Source organism: Marmota marmota, unplaced genomic scaffold (assembly GCF_001458135.2).
Source record: "Marmota marmota marmota unplaced genomic scaffold, marMar, whole genome shotgun sequence".
Lineage (NCBI taxonomy): Eukaryota > Metazoa > Chordata > Mammalia > Rodentia > Sciuridae > Marmota > Marmota marmota.
Genome location: NW_026000020.1, coordinates 10,630,626 through 10,653,381, shown reverse-complemented (window position 1 = coordinate 10,653,381; position 22,756 = coordinate 10,630,626). Strand labels below are relative to the sequence as shown.

The window sequence follows — 22,756 nt, the reverse complement described above, 5'->3', positions numbered from 1 at the left end:
ACATTTGAATTACAAGCATAATGGCCCCACCTTTAGCCTGGAATATGGAGTCACCCACTGTTGGTCATGGTGAGCTTGGCTTTGACCATCATCATTTCCTTAGGGTTTTCATTATTTTAACCATCTGTGCCCGTGTAGTATCTAGATGTGTCTAGATATATCTAGATCTAGAAGTTTAAAACTCAGTAGCAAAGTTGGAATCCATACATTATATTCAGTTTAAAAAATGAACTTCCACTTTCACTTAGGATGTAGCAGGGATCAGCAGACCATCAAAATCACTGCACTAAGTACAGAAGAAAATAACAACAACAACAAAAAAATCACTTTACAATCAAGCTTGTCACAACAACCAGAAGCCATGAAAGAAACAAAATGAAGACTTACAACTCCTGAGACAGTTTTGGCCTTTCACCTATTATTTTTTGATCCTGCTTTAATATATTGAATGTGACTGACCCCAGGACTATGGCATGGTCCTGGCAGAGGGGCTGCCCTAGGGAAGAGACCTGACTGAGCTTTGGGAGTTGCCTTGAACTGTGAGGTGGACTGACATGGCTGAGTCCTCAACAGCAAGCTGGGTTTCTCCTGTGGGCATTTGTTGAGGTCAGGGATGGCAAAAGTGGCAGGATGCCAAGTCCTCATGGGGCCTCCTCTCCTGTGATTCTGCACTGACCATCTCTGTGTATGTCAGGGACATGGCTTTGGACTCCTGTATGTCTGCTCATCCTCCCAGCCCAGATTTGCCTCCTGGTCAACATCGTTTCTATCTTGCGTGCATTGTCCCTCCTGAGTGACCATTCTCTCTGGACTCACCCCTAAATCTATTTTCTGGGAAAGATCAACTGGCAGGAACATGTCCCCACCCCACTGGGTGGACTAGGATAGTGGAAGAAGCCCATTTGGACAGGAGTTTCACTGACCCTTGAGTTAATAGGTCCCTGGAGCCTTGTTGGATGTATCATGACTCATTGAGGCTAAGAGGGTGCAAAAACAACCTGAGGGCCAAGGCAAGATCTGTGAAATTTGGGATTCTTTCCAAGAAAGATAAAGAGTTTTCATCTAGCTTTCTATGTAAACCCCACACCACCAGTGTGAACTCCCCAGCCAATGATGGCCACAGCAGGTGTTGAGCAAGTGTTGACCCCTAGCACGCAAACTTCACCTCCTCGTTCAGGGCTGTGGCCCTAATAGTAATACTATTTTACTTCCTTTGAGCAAGTATTGGCTCACAGGTTCTTACATCCATGCGAGTTTTGTGGAAAGTGACATCTACCATATATCTGTAATTCTTCCACACTCGGTTCATTATTCTTGGATATATCCACGGAACTCCCAATACTTTTCTTTTATTTCCACTACCTGTGACTGAAACTGGTCAAAGGTATAGACCTGAGGTGTCCCTGGGGAGAGCCTGGCTCTGCACTGAACAGGGACATGGGCCAGAAATAGAGGAAGGGCTAAGAAGGGTGTGGGGGAGGAAGAGTAATTAGAACACTCATCATATCCAGTTGAGTGCATATGAGTTTTACACTAAAATAAATGCAAAAGAAAAAACATGATTTTGTTTTGCCTCAAATCCATGCTGATTCTGGTCCTCGTGAACATACTTGATAGGCACTAGGAAGGAACACTAGGATGAGCTGTCACTCAGCCTTCTCTTCCATCAGGTGGGTTGAAAAGAGGCTCCTGAATATCCTCCCTTCTCCCTTCTGCTCCTTCTGTGTCCATCTGATGGGGCCCAGACACAGGCCTGAGCCAGACCTAGGCACATGATCCAGAGTCCTCAACTACACCCTGTTCACCCCAGATCCCAGAATCTTTCTCTCCTACAGGCAGAGAATCTGCTGTGCTGCTCCCCTGGCAGGCAGCACACATGGCAGCTGAGCCACCCAGCAGGGAGGCTGTGTTCAGGGCTGAGCCTGTGAGAGGAAATTTAACAGCTTGCACATAGGAGTAAACAGCAACCTCCTCAGCCTCTACCTTCCTGAGATTCAGAATGAAATCTGACCCTGACCCTCTGCCACTGAAGCTGACTGAGACCCAGAGACAATTGGAATTCCTAGAGGTCAGAAGCTTGTGGACTGACCTACCTGGCTTCTGCAAGAATCAATACAAATAAGTGTATTCATCAGTCTGTAGAAGGCTCTGTTTGGAACTGCAGGAGATGGAAGGTGACTCTATAGGGCTGAGAGGCAGGAGTGGGGAGCCTGGGTCATCACAGTAGCATCTCTGGGTCCTAAAATAAGAGAAAAATGGAAGTTTATGTCTACCATTATGAGCCATTTTCATGATTTCTCTTCCAAATTTAATCTTAGGCTAGTGTGTGTGTGTGTGTGTGTGTGTGTGTGTGTGTATGTGTGTGTGTGGAGAGAGAGAGAGAGAGAGAGAGAGAGAGAGAGAGAGAGAGATGATTTGGTTCATGTTCCAAAATTACACAAATTCTAATGGGTTATCGACTTGCCAGGTGAAAGGTGTCTCCAGAAGTCACCAAAGACCCCCCTCTCTTCCTGTATCCCAGTATCCACTGGTACAAAATTCCTTTATCTTCTAAAAATATTCCTCCATTGTATAAACCAAAATCTTGCATGTCCCATCCTGGAGAGAAAACCTGCATATATAACATACCAGAAATAGCATACATGGGCAGCTGTGGGCCCCAGGGCTCACCATCGTTTTCCTCCTAATCCCCTCAGTCCTCACCAGGGAACCAGAGCAGCAGTAGCCCCAGGAGCTGAGCAAGAACCTCACTTTGAGAAGCCGAGGTGAGGAGTCCTGGTGAGTCAAGGTCAGGTTAGAGCTGAGCTCTTATCTTAGACTATTTCTCAGATGCCAGTCCCCTGGAGGGTGCAGCTGTGTTTTGGGGACCAGCAGGACATGGATTCTGTCCTTTGAACAAATAACATAAAATGTGTTGTGTGTTGGAAGAAAAACAGATTTCATTGCTTTTTATTTTTTGGAAGCTTTGATTCAACTTTACTAGCTGAGCATGTCCATTCAGAAACCAAAACCCACACTAGAATCATCAAAAAGTTTCAGATTTGGAGCATTTTGGATTCTGGATGTTAGGAAAGAGGATGCTCAGCTTTACCTAGAATAGAGTGACATACAACAGACTGGAAAGCACAGGGTGTGGTCTGAGAGGAAGGTGTTGTAACTGTGTGTGTGTGTGTGTGTGTGTGTTAGCAGTGATGATGTCAGAACTGGTGGTCACCAGCATGGCTTTGCCCATCTCTATTAGCATCTCAGTCAAGAACCCAGAAGCCTCAGAAGGAGAGAGTCCATGATGGACCCTAATCCAGGTCTGTAGGTCCAGGATTCCCTGAGAGGCAGCAGGTGCAAGTCCAAGGCCAAAGGCCAAAGGACTTGGTGTTGATGTCCAAGCCTGGTGGCAGGAGAAGCTCATACTCTGAAGGAGGAAGAGCTTGAGAAGATCAAGGATGAGCATCCCCTGATTCTTCTACAGTCCACCTGGCCCAGTCCATTGAGTTGAGCCTCCTACTCTCAGGAAGGATTTCCTCACTGGGTCCCCTGAACATGATACCCACCTTCCTGGACATCCTAATGCTCCAGGCATCTGTCCATCCAGCCCAGCTGACACAACACAGTGCACTTCACAGAATCATGACACAACAGCACAGAGGAAACAAGCTTTATCCTGGATTATACCAGGAAAAGGATTGTCTTCTCTGAGTTGCTGGGGCTGAGGAAAAGCAAGGGGACCACTGGAAAAAGAATCCTCCCTCTTCCCCTCTAGGGAACCCTCCCAGGCACCTCAGAGCCTGTCTGCCTCTGAGCTGTGCCCTCAGCAGGAGGAGCAGCTGGGGCAGCCCAGCCTCACACTTCTGCTCCCTGGGAGGTCATGGCCTGTGTCACTGTGGGAGGGTAACTGTTAGTCTGTAGACAGTAATAAGTGGCAACATCTTCAGGTTCCAAGCTGCTGATGGTGAAAGTGAAATCTGTCCCAGATCCACTGCCACTGAACCTCAAGAGGACCCCAGATACCAAAGTGTTTGCATTTCTGATGAAGAGCTTAGGAGCTTGACCTGGTATCTGCTGATACCAGTGTAAATAATTGCCAATGTACTGACTGGCCCTGCAAGTGAGGGTGACTCTGTCTCCTTGAGATGCAGACAAGGATGAAGGAGACTGGGTCATCTGGATGTCACATCTGAAACATGACATTGAAAACATTAAATAAATAAATAAACAAATAAATAAATTACCACATCATTAATTATGATACAAGCTCCACCCTCCAAGGGATAGGCATCAATGACCACAGAGGGATGAGCAAATCCCCAGTATGTCCCTCCTTACCTGGGAGGCAGAGCAGCAGGAGCCCCAGGAGCTGAGCAGGGGCCCTCATGACCATGCTGTGTCCTGACGAGGACTGACTTCTGCACAGGGTGTGAGCAGCCTCTTAAGAAGTCCTCAGGGCAGTGGGCTGTGCTGTGGGCACATGCAAATCAGCAGGGCTGGGCAGGCTGGGCATACCTGCAGGGCAGGCTCATATGTCATTGAGCACAGGCCAGGTGCCCATTGTCCCAGTTCAGTTGAGAGCAGCAGAGATGTGTCAGAACAGAATATTATTTCATCTGGAACACACAGGACACAACCAGAATACTCTCCCATGAGGAGTGACTTATTGCTTTCTTCATGATCCAGGAGAGGCTTTTCTTGTGTCTCTTATGGACATTTCTTTATTAATGACCATAGGAACAAGAAGGAATTAAGAGACAAAGGGACAATTCATGCTTAGGATGTGAAAAGTACACTGAAGACAGAAAGAAATCACAATTTGTAAACTCTGTGATGTGGTTTTAGGTTTCTGTATACATTGGCCTTGCTGGACCAGGAGGCCAGGGTGGGATGGAACCCAGTGTGATTCTTCCCTTCCTGCCTCAGTGTCCCTAAGATACACTTAGACCTATGGTGGTTCCTCCCATCCTGAGAACAGCAGGCAAAGACTACACAGGCTCTTTCCTAAATTAGAATAATTTTAGAAGCAAGTTTTAGTTTCTTTCATGGCTACAGTGAAGATGGAGCTCAGCCCACACTGGGCTTCTGTGCACTGAACAGTGACCTGCTCCTAGCTGAGGACTATAGACACATCCTGGGGACAGCACTGGAATTGTAACACCTCTCTCTTCCACTTCTGTCCCCTCCTCTCTGGACACCTCCTGGTCTGTTCACAATCACTGAATGAGTTCTCAGTGTGTTCTGTCCCCTCTTTGAATTCATAAGGACAGTCCATCCTCATTGCTCACCTAGGGCACCCTCAGAGCAGGGCCTTGACCTCCCACCAACCTGGTCCTCTGCTGACCTGCATTCTGACTCCACTCCGTGAATCCCTGTGTTGGGTTGTGGTTATTATAGTCACAAAATAGATCAGAAACCCTACCTGAGCTTGCATCTGGGGAGACATAGCCCATGTGCCAAGTCCAGGCTCCCTGTGGGCCTGAATGCAGGGCAAAGCTCCCAAGCCTTAGTGGCCCCCATGGGGCGGGATCACTGCTCCTGTTCCAGGGCTTCTAGATCAGTTTTCTTGGATTGTTTATTTTCTGGTATGTTGTCATGAGCTCTCCATGGGCTGTGTGTGGATTGTTTTGTGCATAGTAGCCTCCTGAGGGGACAGGTCTGGCACTGCAAAGTCCCTGTCATGGATTGATCACATGATGCAGGTGCGCCTCCCCTTCTAGCTCTTCCTAGGATCCCACAGAGCACCTGAGGTGGGTGTGACCTGCCAAGATGTCAGTCAATCTGCTGACCAAAAGATATCATGTAGCATGACCCCACCTTTGAAAACTTTTCCCTTCCTCTGATATTCCCCCTATAAAATAAAGAAAATGTGTTCTCTCTTTCTCTCTCTCTTTTTTTTTTTTTCCAGCATGACAGATTGGCCCTTATGCTCAAAGAGCCATCCTGATGTTGATGCCAAAATTGTTTCTGTTATGTTGTTTTTTGCTACCTTCTTCTTAGCTTAAACTTGCAGCCAGCCCATTTAAACCCAGTTTATCTCATCTGTGCAGGTCGTGGTCAAAAGTGCATTTGCTCTCTAGTGACAGGACTGGGGAGCATCAATAGGCAGGATCTGTACCTGGGGTCCCAATGTCTTGACCATGGATAGTTTCTCCCCAATTCATGAAGTTGTTTCTCTTCCTTTATCACTAGGTGAGATCCTGTAGGAAACTCAAGTTACCACTCTCCCCAAGAAATTATCCTTCTACTTAAGGACAAAGGATTATCAGTTTATCAGAAATTTATAAGCCATGCTGGTCTTTGATAGTTGATGTCTTGGCTGTGTGACACACATGAGATGCCAAAGATGTGGTTTTGTCAAAGAAAGAAGGGGCCTAAGGGACGCTGTGTGGTGCAGGCATAGGGGTGGGAGCTATGAGGGTCTCCAGGTGTGGAGCTGCCAACCCAACTACTGCTTCCCACCCAATTCCTTCCAGAACCTCTGTGAAACATTAGCAGCTCCCAGGGGCTCTCAGGACCAGGGCCAGCACTCAGCAGTTAGGTGGGGTGACCCAGGGCCCAGGAGAGTAGCAGGGAAGGTCCCAGAGGTACTGCAGGTCGAGGTGCCACCAGACACTCATCCTCTACCCTCAGCATCTGCAGGTGCTGAGCAAGGGAGGGACCTACTCCTGGCCCTTTGAGGACCTGTCTCAGACCCCCACTTTCCTGTAGGTGTCCTGGAGCTCCAGGGTAATGGGTGACTGGTGTGTTAGCTGCCCAGGCAAGAGCAGCTTTGATTTTTCTTTTTTAATCAAGTTTTCTGACACTATTTTTGTATCAAGAACAGACTCACTTGGTGGTGGGCCAGGAGGATGGTGACCCTGGGGCTCTGCAGGGGAGGGTGTGTCAGGAGCTTGGTCCCTCGCTGAGGTCTGGAGTCTGCTGTGGCCTGGGAGGTTAAGCACATCACAGCTGTGACTCATTCCAGTCACTAACACAGGAGGAGGAAGTGAAGATGTCCAAGGTCACCTACACAGGAACTCTCTGCAGAGGCCAAGTTGAAGAAGAAAACAGATTATTTTACAGCCCCTAGAAACAGATCAGAAAGTCACTTGTGAAGGGGGAAGAAGAGGATGATAAGTAAGGAGTATCAGGCACATTTATGCCTTGCCAGCCTTTTTAATGTTGGCTCTTCTAACTGGGGACTGTGGTCAGTTAACTAGTGATTGTTATTTGAATTATTTTGAAAAGGTTATCAATACTGTAGGCCTGGTTGATTTTGCACCCTTCAGAAGTTAAAAAATGTATATATATATATANACTGCAGAAGTAAAATATATATATGCTTTTCAATGAACAATATTCTTCTGAGATCTTGGGGTCCTTGCTGTTCCCAGGGGCATCTTGTGGTCTTTGCTTTTGCTCTCGTTTATTGGTCATGGGTATCCCACCTCCCATCTCAGATGCATCTCCAAATGCCCCTGTGCCTTCCTGGATCCACAGAGGGGAAGAGCCACACCCTCCATACCCCACTCACCACAGCAGACCCACATGTAGTTAATCAGGGTTGAAATGATTCTGCCCACTTTCAATCTTGCAGCAACTGTTTCCTTCATGGCTTGGTTTCCATGACCACAAGGATATCAAAGCCTAGATCACACACTGGATCAAGTGCACTTAACCCCATGTGAGGGCTGTGACTTGTTCCAGCAAACTCTGCCATGAACCTGAAAACCCTCAAACATCAGAGAATGTCTGGGCTTTATATTGAAAAAAATGGTGAATTTCATTAAGCTTCAGGTACAATTACTTTCACAGTTGAGAAAATATCTATTGAGAAATGGAAAAGAAAGTTACAAGAACAACAAAGATGTTTTGAAGTGATACAAAGATAACTTGTGTGTAAAATATCGATAGAGTTTTAATGTACCCCATAAAGAAGAGGGAGAGACCCCAGGAGGGTGGTGCTTCATGCAAGGATCAATCTTGGGAAGGCAGTTGGGACTGAGGAGCAGCCTCAGGACCAGGTGACTAATTACAGCTCTCTTTCCTTGAGTTTTGACCTGAAAGGAGTTGGGAAGCACTCTACATGGACCTAGAGTACGTGGAATAGAACTTGAAAATATTGTGCTTCCAATCCAGTGCACAGAGCTCACACACATGCACATCTGGTGTCCTATAGAAACTCCCTCTCACTCAGCTTATTTTCACATTTGAATTCAAACTCTTGGCTCAATTCCAGGCTGTGATGTTCTCCTGTATTAAATTGTTTTGTGAAGATAACTGGTGAGTGTGTCTATCAGAAGACACAGTATAGAAATATCATTTTATTATTTTTTTGCAAAGTTTGGCATAAAATCTGTGCAATGCTGAAAAATAAATGACTAAAAAAGTGATATAATTTTATAAACTAATTTGTGAAAATTATTAACAAATGTCATCAACTGAGATCCAAATTTGTATTTTCAATGTTGGGGTTTTATGCCAAATATCATTTTGAAAAAGCGAAAGAGTAGATAGAAAACACTTTATTCTAAGATGCAGATGACACCTCTGGGAATCAGAGATTCAGAGCAAAGTTATAATTCTTGTACAAGACCGGGTGTCTAGTGCCAAGTTTCTCTCTTACCCTACACCTCATCATGAGCTCACTTTGAGAACCACGAGGATTGTCCTCATCAGTTAATGCGAAAGGGTGGGGGGGCCTGGAAAGGTTTTGACTTGAATGCATTAGCATCATAAGATTGCACAGGTAATGTAGCCAGAATGATGGGTGGCTCTGATATATTTTATCAAGATAACCTATATTTAAGAAGACTGTATGGTCCCAAGCTCTTTGTGGAGATATGCGTGTCCTTGTCAAAGATCTGAGCATGTATTCCTGGAAAGCAGGTTGGTTCAAGGCATGTAGGGAGAAGACATAAATCAGAGTCCAAGTGATCTGAGAAGATATACACTTGTCAAAAGCAGATGAGAGCTGTCCTCAAATGAAGATAGAGTAAAATTGGGAATAATCAGAAGAAATGAAAATAGAGAGAATATTTTAATTCCTGTCCCTGCAAACACAAGGTTCAGCAGAGGCTGCAGCTTTGTTGTGGCAGGCTAGTGACAGAAAGAGGAAAGGGAAAGGACACAGTGAGGACTTCCTAGTTTTCTGCTCCATGAAAACTCCCTTCAGATCATGTGCCATGTGTGGTATTTGGTTCCAGACCATGAGTCACTGTTTTATCAAAGAAAAAAAGTTTCTGCTAGAATCAAAACAATTATATTGATGTCATTTCATGTGCACTTCTGTAGACTGTGCTTTGGTTTCAGCTTCAGGTGACCCCGTATACAGACTGTGTTAATGCAGGAATATTCAGAGGTGAACTGACAAGACTAGGAGAGCTGAGGTTATTCAGTCCTTCCTGGCTTGGGTGGACTAACTGGGTGGTGACTGAGGGCAGGGGGGAGTGGCTGGAGCAGGTGGTCACTAGGGGTGAGCCCTGGAAGGTGCATCCTCCCTGAGGCCCCTTCCCCTCTCTCCTTGCACTTCCTGGTCACCAATGCTGAAGCAGCTCTCCTCCCCCACACTCTTCTGCCTTGAATTTCTGCCCACCTGGGCCCAGAGCAATGGGGTCAGCTGACCATGGACTGACTTTCAGAACAAATGTATTTAAATAAACTTTTTCTCCTCTAAGTTAGATGAATGTTGGAATTTTGTCCCACTGATATGAAACTGACCACTAGTTATTAAGAGGATTTGCCTTGAATTCAGGCCTCTGTGGGGACTAAGTGCTTACAAGGATAATGTGCTTCCTGGGCCTGGCAGGTTAAGAAACCTTTCTTTTGGGTGAGCTGTGGCCCTCTGTAGACCAGATGTCAAAGCACTGGCACTAAATAGGAGATTGCTAGAAAATAAGAATTTTAGGCCTATGTGGGGACCTGATACCAGTAATGTTCAGGTAAAAAAGAAAACATCCTTCATTGTATGAAAACCTGGGTAAACTCATGTGAATGAGAAAGTTCAGTCAGTTCACTTTAACACTGAGTTGAAATGTATCTAAGGATTATATGAACGGGATTATAAAGCAGACACCATAAAAGTACATCAGCGAGCACCTGCAAATGTGTTTGAAAGAAATGAAAAACAATCAGAAAGCATCAACAAGAGTATTGAAAGTGTACAAAGGCAAAAAAAAATGAAAGTTTCAGAACTGAAAAATGCATCCACTACCATGAAAGCAGAGGTGAGCTGAGCAGGTGAATGGAACAGACAGAGGAAGGAGGCAGCAGGAAGGACAGCAAAGGTCAACCCAGCTAGAGAACCTGGGAGAACCCTGAGAAGGCAAATGCACAGGGACTCAGAATGAACCAGGAGGTGCCTCTCAGCTCCCTTCACAGCCACACAGCCAGCTTCTGAAGACAGAGACAGAATCTTTAGCTTTATGGGAGAAGCAAGTAGAATCACAGGAGAATTTCTCCCCAGAAAACAGGGAGGACAGGGGACAGCTGAAGGACAATTCTGTTGACCTAGAACTCTAGATCCAGGGAAATGTACTTCAGAAATGAAGGTAAAATCAAGAGCCCCTCAGGTGTAGAAAAACAAAGAGAATAATACATAGCTAACCCCAAAGTGGGGGCATAGTGCTCTATAAAGAAATAATGTGTGAGAGGAACATGGACCTTGGAACACAGGGATGGAGAAGGACCATAAAGGAGGGACAGATGACAAGCATTTGACATCTGGGTCTGACCACTGTACATTGTGGACATCTGTCCAAACATCATTGTAACATCCCAGGTCATCAGGGAAATGAAAATTAAAACACATGAGAAAACACCTCCGTGAGGGAATGGCCAAGACACATTAAGGACACATATTACTGTCCACTTGTCTAATATCATAGAATGCAAAAAAGGACACAAGTGTGACTATAAACATGGGCAGAGGCTGATGAATTGTAAGAAATGCAACAGTGTCTGAGAGATGCTAATGACGGAGAGGCTGTGGGAGAAGAGGAACATGGGAGAACTCTGCAATTCACCACAGTTTTTGTGGGACTTACACTACACTAAAAATAAAGTCTAAAAATAATCCTGTGTAGAATACATGGAGAGGCCTAGCTTTACTGCAAAACCCCTGATACTGCCTAATTCCATCACTTCAGGTCTTCAATTAAGTTCTTTATCATAGCAGTGAGAATATTGTCATGTTTGCCTGATGGGGCTGAAGTGAAGGAAAGAGTCAGGGTGCACAGGAGCCCCCTGGATCCTCTAAGTGACCCTACTTGTAGTGCTCAGTCACTGGCTGCCTCTGAGCTGTATCCTCAGCAGGTGGAGGCTGCAGGAGGAGCAGTTGGGGCAGCCCAACCTCACAATATCTCTACCTCTGAGTCAGAGCCCCAGGCCATCCTCCTTCATTTACATATAATTTCTGAGATGATCAGTTGTGCCCTGTGATACTTCCTCCTGCCCTGGTCTGGGAGGGTACCTGTTCTTACCACAAACAGCAGGAAAGAGCTGGTGATCAGTAAATTAAAGAAAAGGGAAGATGTTTTATAAGCTTTACTCTATTTTAAATATCCCTGTGCTTGTGCTAAGTTCCTTAGGGAAGAGAGACTACAATGAGATCTTTACTATGGGTTTGGGAAAAGTACATTCAGGTCAAGTTTCTACTTAGCAAGGTGACAACCTGCAGGTGAACAATTGTGGAAATGTGTACTGAGCTTTAGACAAAGGAAGGACTTTGCTTGTGTAGAAGTGTCATGGCGAGATCACAATAAATTAACCAGTTTAAGATGAATCCTGATCTTAAAGCAGGAGAAGAAACACTTATTCACCAGCTAGTGGTCAGGATTCACCATCCAGCAGGCCAAGGGGCAGACCACAAGTCTACACCTTTAGACCTCCCCCTGCCCCAGGGTTTGAGTCCACTTTTTATACCATAAGTAAATAATGACAGCACATTAATCAAAAGTGGCTGTTACTGGTTCAAAACCACAAAGAAACATCACAGATCTAAAATCATAAGCCACAGGGAAGTGGGTCAAAATCACTCTAGTTGAGCACAGGTTAAAGGATGGTCACCTGTCGCGACCCCTCGCCGGCAAGGGAAAACACGACACAGGATTCTTCTTTCAGCAGTTTATTCAGGCCTTGAGTCATGTATCATCTTCTAGCGCCCACGCCCGCCACGCCCAAGCACAGCTTAATAAAGCCCCCCGCATCCCAATCCTAAGCCGCCACGTGGATCTCTCTCATAGGGTGGTAAGGGATTGCGTGCCAACTCTCCATAAAAGGAGTTGTTTATCACAGGCCACAGTGGAAGCCGGCGCCATCTTCTAATGGTGGCCACGGTCTATAAGAATGGCTTACCACAGTCACCAACATCTAGAAGACCATTCTCTGACAGGATGCATGTCCCAGGAAATGTGGGGACCACAGAGAGAACAACTTTACTTTGTATAAGAATTGCCATTTTGTGTTGCCAAACTGCTGTGCCAGCCACTGTGGATGGGCACAGAGGCTGGAGTTCCCATGGGAGAAGCATTTCTTATAGGAGGTGGAACCTCAGGGTAAAATGGAATCTGTGTGGTCACTGCCCATGTAGCCTGGCCCATAGCTGTAGATGGGAGAGTCTGGGCAGGGGCTCAGCCAGACTGAGCTCAGGGTGTTTCCTGAGAGCTGCAGGCTCTGGCCCTGAACTATGAGGATTAGAGAAAACATTCAGCCTTTGTTTTTGAGGGATTGGCTTATTTCACTTAGCATGATATTCTCCAACTCCAACCATTTACTGGCAAATGCCATCATTTTACTCTTCTTTAAAGCTGAGTAATATTCCATTGAGTATATATACTATATTTTATTTTTCCATTCATCTATCGAGGGACACCTAGGTTGGTTCCATAGTCTAGCTATTGTGAATTGAGCTGCTATAAACATTGATGCAGCTGCATTACTGTAGCATGCTGATTTTAAGTCTTTTGGGTATAAACCAAGGAGTTGGATAGGTGGGTCAAATGGTGACTCCATTCCCAGTTTTCTGAGGAATCTCGATACTGCTTTCCTAGGTGGTTGCACCAATTTGCAGTCATACCAGCAATGTATGAGGTGCCTTTTTATTTTATTCATCTAAAGTGTTTCTATAATTTTCCTGTAGTGGCCTTGAACCTGGATTCCTCCTCCCTTAGTCTCTAAGGTAGGTGGGCTTATAGGCATGAGCCACCCTACCCATTGGACGTTAAGTTTTGAATCAGTTAGCTTGGATATTTAAAGGTGACATCTCTTGCCTAGACCATGGCAGCTACTCCACTCAGAGGGACTGAGCATGAGCATCATGGAGTTCACAACCTGCTCCTGTGTGCCTACTGTGTCAACATTGACCTTCCCATTGCTTAGTACACTGGGTGACCTGAGGGGCTCTGGTTACAGATAGAAGCAGGTGTCATACAGATGGGCAGTTTTTCTGGGCCCCAAGAGGACAGAAGTTTTTGGTCTAGAGTGGAGCATGGGCAGCTTCTCCCTTGTGTTTTCCCCAACAGGGCACAGAACAGCTGACTCAGTGACTTTATGGCCACAGGACAACCCATTCACAGCTGCTGGTTGCCACCTTTCTGTCTGGAGAAACAGGGGTGCCTCTGGCAGGTCACAGGAGACTCTAGGTTGCAGATTGGATGCACCATAAATGAGGAGTTTAGGAGCTTGACCTGGTTTTACTGATACCAGTTTAAATTATCGTAAGTGTCCTCACTGGCCCTTCAGGTGATGGTGACTGTGATTCCATGAGACACAGGCAAGGAGGATGGAGACTGGGTTATCATGATATCATATCTGATACCTGACATTGGAAACATAAAAAGAAATATCCTTGTAAGTAGTGATGTTACAAGAGGACTTTCCTGAGTAGCCAGGCAGCACTGACCACACTGTGACTAGTAAATCCCCAGTGCTGTCCTTCCTTACCTGGGAGGCAGAGCAGCAGGAGCCCCAGGAGCTGAGCAGGGGCCCTCATGGCCATGCTGTGTCCTGATGGGGACTGACTCCTGCACAGGGTGTGAGCAGCCTCTTAAGATGTCCTCAGGGCCGGAGGCCTGTGCTGTGGGAACATGCAAATCAACAGGGCTGGGCACAGTTAAAGGGATGGCTTATCTCAGTGACTAAGAACAGGACCAATGTCCCTATTTTCTTGAGTCCAACCAGGGTAGTGCAGATTCACCTGCAGAGAAGATTATTCTGGGAACATCATGTCGTATGGGTTCACTGTCCTCTCAGTAGTGATCAGATGCATTCTTCATTTTTGCAGCAAACACTTTTCTTGCATTTTTAAATTTCAAATTGATGTTCATGTTTCTTGGTTGAGGAAGGAATTATGAAAAGCAAGGCAATAATTCATGATTGGATATCAACAGAGAAATTAAGAAAAGAAAATAATAGATTCTATGAACTTATGAAGTGGTGTGGACTTCTCTAGGCACTGAGGTAGCTTGACCAAGATGCCAGGTCTGTAGGTAACCTGACGAGGTTTGAAGCCCTTTATGCCCCAGTCGCCTCAAAACACCCACTTTCAAGCCTGATGTTGCCTGTCTTCTGAAATGTAGGTCTAAGGCCCAGGTTGGTTTTATTTTCTCTTAAGTGCCTTTGTGAGAGAAATTAGAATAATTTGAGAAGAAAGTAATAAACACTATAGCAATACTTTCACAAATAAAAAAGAAAGTTGGAGTTTGTGTGGTTATCGAAATGGCTTCTTGTAAGCGGATCATTCCCAGATGCTTTCTACATGATGTTTCACCACATTCACTGCAAAGAACTTTCAAACTTGAACATATTGTCTCACACGCCCAAGAGGGCTGTGGTGGCTCTAAGCATCATATCCTTTCATACCTGCTCCACAAAGAAAAGAACAAATCTCTTCACCTTCCCTGTCTTCCACTTCTTGCCATGTTTTCAGGCTTCACCTTGATCCCTGAGAGGAAGGGAGAGAGCTCCCTGGGCCTGTCCTCATAAGGACACATGCCCCCTGCAATTAGACCCAGCAGGGTGACCTATTTAGTCACCAGTTCCCTTCTCATAGCTCCTTTCTCAAACACACACACACACACACACACACACACACACACACACACTGGGTGGAAAGTCTGCATGTGACACTGTGGGACAAAATAATGCCTTAAGAGAGGACTCTGGTGACTCAGAGGATGCCAGGGGAAAAGATCAGCCTTCCAGTCTTAAACCATCAAACCCAGAGAGAGCTTCCCCACAGCTCAGCCCCTCCCACATGTCCTTGGTCAGACCATAGACCCCTCCAAGTCTTCAGGGCTCCCTGTAGGTGCTGGACACTGTCAGCCATCACTTCCCTGATGTTTCTTAGGTGAGGCTGTTTCTTCCCTCATTGTGGGCCTGTCACCCTCTGCTGGTCACTCTGGGACAGTGCACCTCACAGGGCTCAGAGTCTGGCTCCTGGAGGCTTCACTGGGACCCTTCACTGTCCCTCATGGAGCTGATCCTGTGCATCCACCTCCAGGATCCATCTGTAGGGAACACAGAGTGGATCCTCCTCCCAATAGTCCAGATGTGGAGTTGAGGGAAGACTGACATACAATCCAGAATTCAGTAAAGATGTCAGTCACAGGGGGCTAAGGACTGTCATCCACATGAGATGCCAAAGGTCTGGCCTTAGAGAGGCTCCTGAGGAGCAGGTGTAAGGCAGGGGTGGGGGACCTCAGGGCTCCTGGTCTCCATCTGTCAATGCAGCCTCATTCTGGACAGAAGCCTCCACAGCCATAGTAGCTGCACCAGACTGAGAAAGACCTGAGACCACCAGGGCTAGTGACCAATGGCTGGGAGGTTTGTGCTAGGAACTATGACATTATAAATGATCTAGTTAACCATTTAGACCAACAGAGAATTGTGCTGCCCACTGTGGCCACTGTTCGCAGCATCAGGCTACTGAGCAGTGAGGTCAGCAAGTACACCTGTTTTTTTAACTCTTTCCTCGTGGGTCCCCTCTGCCTGTCCCTCATATTTTGGTGTCCCCTCTGCCTGTCCCTCACATTTTGGTGTCCCCTCTGCCTGTCCCTCACATTTCTGAGGAGCGCATGATTCCTCCTGGAGTTCTGCTGTAACTTCCTGGTCATTGCTTCTCTTTTATTCACCCTTTGGTTTCCTACTCCTCTGAATCTAGCATTTAATTGAGCTTCTTATGTTTGACTGATTCTTTTGCCTGTTCAACTCTGGATCTCAGTTTTTGAACTTAGTGTATTTTTCAACTACAAAATTTCTAGCTCTCTCTTTTGAATATGATTCATGTCTCTTCAATGATGGTGCAATATTTCCACATAATATTTCCCTGTTTTTTTTCTGCATTTCCCTTTACTGTTGACATATCGGTGGAGCAGACATTGAAAAGGTGATGACCTGTCACTCTAATGTCATTGTTCTTTGGATGGTTTCTAGAGATTTTTAGTTCCTTTGAATGGCTCATATTTCCCTGCTTCTTTGTGTGCCTGGCCAACTTCTGTTGAAATGCAGCCTTTGAATTAAATAATCACCTGCTCCTGTCTGGGGATTCTGATGTAGAACCCCTTCACTAATTGTCAGGGCTTGCTCTCATATTAGGGGTCTGCCTGGGTGGAGGTTTCTATCTTTCCTGGGCATTCAGGTGCTTGAGTATGTGTTTCCCCTTCAATTTCCCTACAAACACTGCTGTTTTTAACTAAGCTGTTTATCCAGAGCATCCCATGGCAGATTCTTCTAGGGCCTGGGTGTGCTGAGAGTTTTCTGAATCCTTTGCCTTCATACAATGGTCACACACAGTAACACCCACCATTGCTGTCCATAGTCCTTACCTGAGACCTGAGCCCTGCACTTGTCCCTGACTGAGTTCTAAGTCATGTGATAGAGAGAGCAGTCCACCACGAAGCCTATTAAATCCCATGATGAGTACCACCAAAATGAAAATATGTAATTTTTTAGTTTAATTTAAGGAAAACTTTGGAGAAGAGATAGAAAACTCAGTCTTTCAAACTGAAAATGAATGGCCAGAATAAATGAATTTTTATAAATTACATCAATTTATCAATATTATGAACATTTTTTAACTAATATCATGCAGAGTCAGGGTAAAATTAATAAAAATGAGGATTTCCAGGATTTTTTTTTCTGGTACTGAAATAAAAAAGTAATCAAACAAACGAGAGAAAACTGAAAAAAAGAATGAAAATTCTTATAACATTAAAAATTCTACACAAAATTCAAAGTGAGAGCCTGGTCAAGATAAGGCCAGATGAGTTACAATAGGAAAAACCTTGAACTTTTGTACACCTATCGCAACCCCATCCATGTGGGAAGTGTCAAAGGGCCCATTTTCCATAGCCCAGATGGAATAGAGCAGAAAACCACATATAGTAGCGGGTTCCCACCTCCTTCTCTTTCTGTGTAGCATTATCTGGAAATTTTCTGTCTATGACTCTAAAGATGCTGATAATGCTTGGATGCACTCGAGGACATTTTAAAGCCTCCTTGAGCTCCAGGTTTTCAGAGCTGGAAGAGGTTCTCTCTTTTCTATTCCTCTGGGGTTTCCTGTGGAATTGGTCATTGAATGACACTTCAGTGAGATTTTGATATTAATGACACCTGCAGGCAGACAGGTGACAGAGGTGAGGACTTGAGTCATGTGGAGGTGCTCCAGGAGTGGGTATCATCACCAGCCTGGCTTCCTTCACAGCAGATTCACATACCTTGGTGTCTGCACCCTTAGTGGACTATCTCTGTTTTCTTGGGAAAATGAGACACCTCCTATCTTCAGCTACTCTCAATAGCATATGTTATGTATTTTAAAGTTTGTAATTTATATTAAACTTCTGCATTTAAAAAAACCTTTCTGCTTAGAATAGCTGTAGTGGTCATCTTTTGTTGGATAAATTTTCTGTGATGCCTGAGTTAGTCAGGGTTCTCCAGAGAAAAAACCAATAAGTTATGTCAATGTAATAAGCAGCTTATTGGTGTCCACTGTCCACATCCACAGGTCCCTTAGCCCCAGTGAAAGCAGCAGGTGCAAGTCTAGGCCCAAAGGCTGAAATACTCAAGGTCCAAGTTTAATTATGGTGGCAGTAGAATCCCATTCTCTTGGGGAAAATGAGATGAGAGAAGATATAGGGTGAGTGTCCCCTGTACCTGCTATAGTCCACCTGATCCTGCACATTGAATGGAGCCACCTACACTCAGGGAGGGACTTCCTCACTCAGCGCCCTGAATATCCCACTAATCTTCCTGAACATGCCCTACTAACACTCCAATACTCCAGGCCTCTCCATCCAGCCCAGCTGACAATACACAGTGTCCATCACAGCATCAAGACACAACCACACACAGCAACAAACTCTGTCCTGGATTAGACCAGGAGTAGCCTTGTCCTGTCTGCTGCTGGGGCTGAAGAGAAACGAGGGGGCTCATGGGCAGAGGACTCTCCCTCTCACCTTCTGTGAAACCCTCCCATTGACCCTCAGAGCCTGGTGCCCGAGCTGTGCCCTCAGCAGGTGGAGGCAGTAGGAGGAGCAGCTGGGGCAGCCCAGCCTCACACTTCTGCTCCCTGGGAGGTTTTTGTCATGGCATGTGTCACTGTAGGAGGGGAACTATTATGCTGTTGACAGTAATAAGTGACAGCATCTTCAGGCTCCAGGCTGCTGATGGTGAGAGTGAAATCTGTCCCAGATCCACTGCCACTGAACTTTGAGGGGACCCCAGATTCCAACCTGGTTGCATATTTGATGAGGAGCTTAGGAGCTTGCCCTTGTTTCTGCTGATACCAGTTTAAATTATTGCTAATGCCCTGACTGGCCCTGCAGATGAGGGTGACTCTGTCTCCTAGAGATGCAGACAAGGAGGCAGGAGACTAGGTCATCTGCATGTCACATCTGGCAGCTGACATAGGAAACAAGAATTAAATATTCACCCAATTAGACATAAGGGCATGTCACAGACCACTTTGGACTCACTACATCCCCAGTACTATCCCACCTTACCTGGGAGGCAGAGCAGCAGGAGCCCCAGGAGCTGAGCAGGAGCCCTCATGGCCATGCTGTGTCCCGACTGGGACTGACTCCTGCACAGGGTGTGAGCAGCCTCTTAAGAAGTCCTCAGGGCAGTGGGCTGAGCTGTGGGCACATGCAAATCAGCAGGGCTAGGCAGGCTGGGCACAAAGAGGCTCCTCTCAGTCACTCAGAACAGGCCAGGTATGTGCCCATTGACCAGGTCATTTCAGGGCAACACAGATGAACCAGAGCAGAATATGCATTTTCCTGGAACACATAGAACAGTACCAGTGAGCTCTCTGTGAAGAGTGACCTATTGCTCTCCATGATCCAGAAAAGCCCTTTCTCTTCCTAAAGACAGTTCTTCATTATTGACCTTAGGAGTATGGATGAATTAAGACAGAAAGAACATCTCATGCTTAGGATGTAAAAAGAACACTGAAGGCAAAGGGGGAGTGGAGTGTGTGAACCCTCTGACATGGTTCATGTTTATCCAGACACTGGCCTTGCTGACCAGGAGGCCAGGGAGGTGGAAGCCATTATGATTCTGCCCTTCTTGCCTGTGTCTCCCCACAGCACACATTTATATAAAGGATGGTTGTTCTGTTCCCAAGAAGAGAAGGTCTGAGGCTCCACCAGGCTCTTTCCTAAGGGTCTGTTCTGGAGAGGGAAGAGTAATGTTAGAAGCAAGTCTCAGTTCCTTTTCTTTCATGTATAGTGATGCATGAAACTCAGCCCTCATGGGGCCCCTTGCACTCAACAGTGACCTGATCCTTCCTGAGGGCTCTGAGGACACCCTGGCACAGCACAGGAATTGCAAGATCCCTTCCTTCCCCTCCTGTCCCTTCCTCTCTGGACACCTCAAGGGTCTGGTCACATTCACTGAATGGGCTTTCAGTGTGTTCTGTCCCCTCTTTGGAATTCACAAGGACAACCCATCCTCACTACTCACCCGGGTCATCCTCAGAGAAGGTGATCTTGTCCTCCCACCAGTCTGATCCACTATTGACCTGTTTTGTGGCTCAACTCCATGAGTCCCTGGGGGAAATTTCCTCTTGTCAGGTTTCAGTTAATACAGGTCACAAATGAAAATAGAAAACCTTCCTGAGTTTGAATCTGGGGAGACACAGCTGATGTGTGGAACCCCAGCAGCCCTGTGGGCCTGGGTGCAGGCCAGAGCTCCAAAGCCCTACTGTCCCCCATGGGACAGGATCACTGCTTCTGTTCCCTGTCCCATGGTTTCTGGATCACTTTCCTTGGATTATTTATTTTCTGCTCATTGTTGTCTAGGGACAGGTCTGTGGAGCATCAACAACCAGGATTTGTATTTTGGGGTAACAAAGTCTTTACCATTAATTTTTTCTCCCAATTCATGAAGTTTCCTCTTCTTTCATAAAGAGGAAAGTTTCTGTAGAAACCTCAAGTGATCCCTCTGCTCAAAAAATTATTCAACTGCTTAAGGACAGAGAATTAACAGTTCAGCAGGAACTGATAACACATGCTGATCTTAGGGTAGTTGATATCTGGGTCATGTGACCCACATGAGATGCCAATGAGGTGGTTTTGGAAAAGAGAAGAGAAGAGGAACACCACTGACTGAACACTGCTGTCACCTCAACTTATGTCATGCCCTGTCTGCTTCATAATCTTTCCCCATTAGTAACTTTTGCTTTGAATGACAAATTTAGCACCCAAGGGAAGACCTGTAAGGACCCTATATGTATGTGTAGTGGATAGAAAGGGGAAATTATCTGCAACAAGTGTTTACTAGTTAGCAAAGTGACAGGTGGTGAATATGGCAGTGTCCTGCAGTGACCTGGGTTCAGCTCTGCTTGGGTGGGACAGATTTCAGGGTGTTGGTCAGGTCATGGCCCTAGGTGTACCCACAAGGTACAGAAGGAGAGTGTGGTATAACCAAGTGTGTCTGTTCAGAGAGGTACACGGACCAGATACAGGACCAAGCAGCAGAGCAAAGACCCACCTGCCACAGACCTCTGCCTGAGCTTGTAGGCATCTGGAATCCCCAGCAGCTCAGCCCTCAGGCCTGACCTCAAGCAATGAGAACTCTCTTGTTCCAGGTTGCAGCACAGCCTGAAGAAACTCTGGTCCTGTGGACACCATGCAGTACCACCCCTGGGACTCTGCCTGGTAGCATCATGTTGATTGGACATGATGAGCAGGAGATGGGAAGACCTCTGATTTCCAGTGCAGTCCATGCTATCCAGTGATTGGGCTGCAGACCTACAGCAACTGAAGGGCCTGTCACACTGTGAACATGATGGGGCCCAGATGTTGGAGGCCTGCTGGCTCCTTCCCTTCAGGGGAGGAACAAGGAGTTACTCCCTGTACTCTAATCACTGAGAAGGAAGCTCAGGGCTGGCTGGGCTCTGTGCAGAGCTGAGACTGCACCCTCTATGCTGGGTGACCTGCACCAACCACTCATCGGGTAGCTGGGAAGCCTGGCTGTGCTGAGGAGTCCAGAGCAGGACACTCTGCAGCAGTCTTTTTCTGTGACCTAGGAGCCCTCCTGTGTTGCCATGGGGCCCAGCACATTGCTAGGGGAAGAAATACTAGATGACAGTGTGTGTGCCTCTGATACTTTCCAATAGTCAGAGTATAGACCTGCAGAGCACTAGAGAAGAGCATGGGATCAGCAGGAAATAAAACAGAAGGAAGGAAAGAAAGAAAACACTGTTTACTGTTTAAAAAGGAGCTTCTAAGCATCCCTGAGCCCTGGCACCATGCCCTGGGCACTGAGTGACTGAGTGACTGAGCTGCTCATCACAGGGGAGTGTGGGACTCAGCACAGGGCAGCACTAGCTGAGCCCAACACTGCTTACATTAAGTTGGAAGTGGTATATTGAGATTGGACTTGAGGAGATGCAGAGGCTCCACTGAATGCAAACACAGTGTCCCAGGGTCCCAAGAGCCTTCCCTTTCCTTATGGCATCACTTGACCCATGTGGCCTCATTGATTTTACACATATGTTAATGCCACATGGAAAGAAGCTAGACTGTCCTCAAATGGCACAAAGAAGGTGCACTGCCTTCCCAGTGCAGCCATGGTAATGGGGACAACTGACATATTACTTGAGGTTAGCAGATGTCTGAGTAGAGCATATGGTCCTAACCTTAATGTGGACAGAGGAGTGACCTGAGTTCAAGATGTGAGCATAGTTTTCTGGCATCTGTGCAAGGCTGGCAAGCATTGCCCTGTTAAGAGCAGCCACACTCCCGAGCTCCAGAGGCTGCAGCTTGTGCTGACCCCACCTGCCCATAGAAGCCAGGAAAAGTCCAGTTTCAAAACTACTGCAGTGACCGTCTCCTGCTCCCTACTAGACGGCTCAGAGAAGTTCACCTTGGAGTGTATCAGGACCGAGGAAACTTGATGGACACGTGTCAAAAGCAGATGATAACTTGCTACCAGAGGAGGTAAGGTTAGATTGGGAGCTATCACAGAATGAGTAGGTAGAACTGTTTGGGGTCCTGACCAGGCCAGGGCACAACAGAGAGGAGGTGCTAGCAGTTTCTATAGGATGCCTGGGGAGGAGGAGGATTCAAGGATAAACCAGCAGAGTGGTCTGATATTGCTGTTGCTCTTGGTACCAGGGATTGGTCCAGGGGCACTTAATGACTGATACACACCCCAGCACCTTTTCTGTTTTATATTCTGCATGTGGGAATCACAACAGTTATGTGCACATTATTGTCTGTGCTATAGTTTGGGTGTCAGTGTCCCCAAGGAGCTCCTGGGCTAGTGCAGGAATCCGCAGCTCCACCTTGAC

The 22,756-nt window shown here is 46.3% G+C and overlaps 1 protein-coding gene and 1 long non-coding RNA gene across 3 annotated transcripts in view; both read right to left on the bottom strand.

Moving 5' to 3' along the window:
* Positions 1-968: 968 nt before the first annotated feature.
* On the bottom strand, positions 969-14,001 carry LOC125618866. Its single transcript, XM_048810410.1, has 5 exons — positions 13,838-14,001; positions 4,321-4,463; positions 3,842-4,171; positions 1,244-1,358; positions 969-977 (listed from the first exon to the last, which is right to left on the bottom strand). Exons 1-5 carry the CDS (start codon positions 13,958-13,960, stop codon positions 969-971), a joined length of 720 nt encoding a protein of 239 aa, XP_048666367.1. The 5' UTR covers positions 13,961-14,001.
* An 872-nt stretch (positions 14,002-14,873) lies between these two features.
* Positions 14,874-22,756, bottom strand: part of LOC125618850 — a 30,274-nt gene continuing 22,391 nt past the window's right edge. For both annotated transcript variants that reach the window (XR_007350236.1, XR_007350237.1), the window contains 2 exons: positions 18,658-18,667; positions 14,874-14,905 (listed from right to left, as the gene is read on the bottom strand). This is a non-coding gene — a long non-coding RNA (uncharacterized LOC125618850). The remainder of the gene's footprint in view (positions 14,906-18,657; positions 18,668-22,756) is intronic.

Bases quoted from the DNA above. Each gene is read 5' to 3' on its own strand.
- LOC125618866 (XM_048810410.1), bottom strand. From the start codon at position 13,960: ATGGCCATGAGGGCCCCTGCTCAGCTCCTGGGGCTCCTGCTGCTCTGC. The intron at 4,172-4,320 runs GTAAGGAGGGAC...GTCATGTTTCAG, and splicing joins CCTGCTGCTCTGCCTCCCAG to ATGTGACATCCAGATGACCC. The intron at 1,359-3,841 runs GTGAGGCTGGGC...AGTCACAGGTAG, and splicing joins ACCTCCCAGGGAGCAGAAGT to TGGAAATAAAAGAAAAGTAT.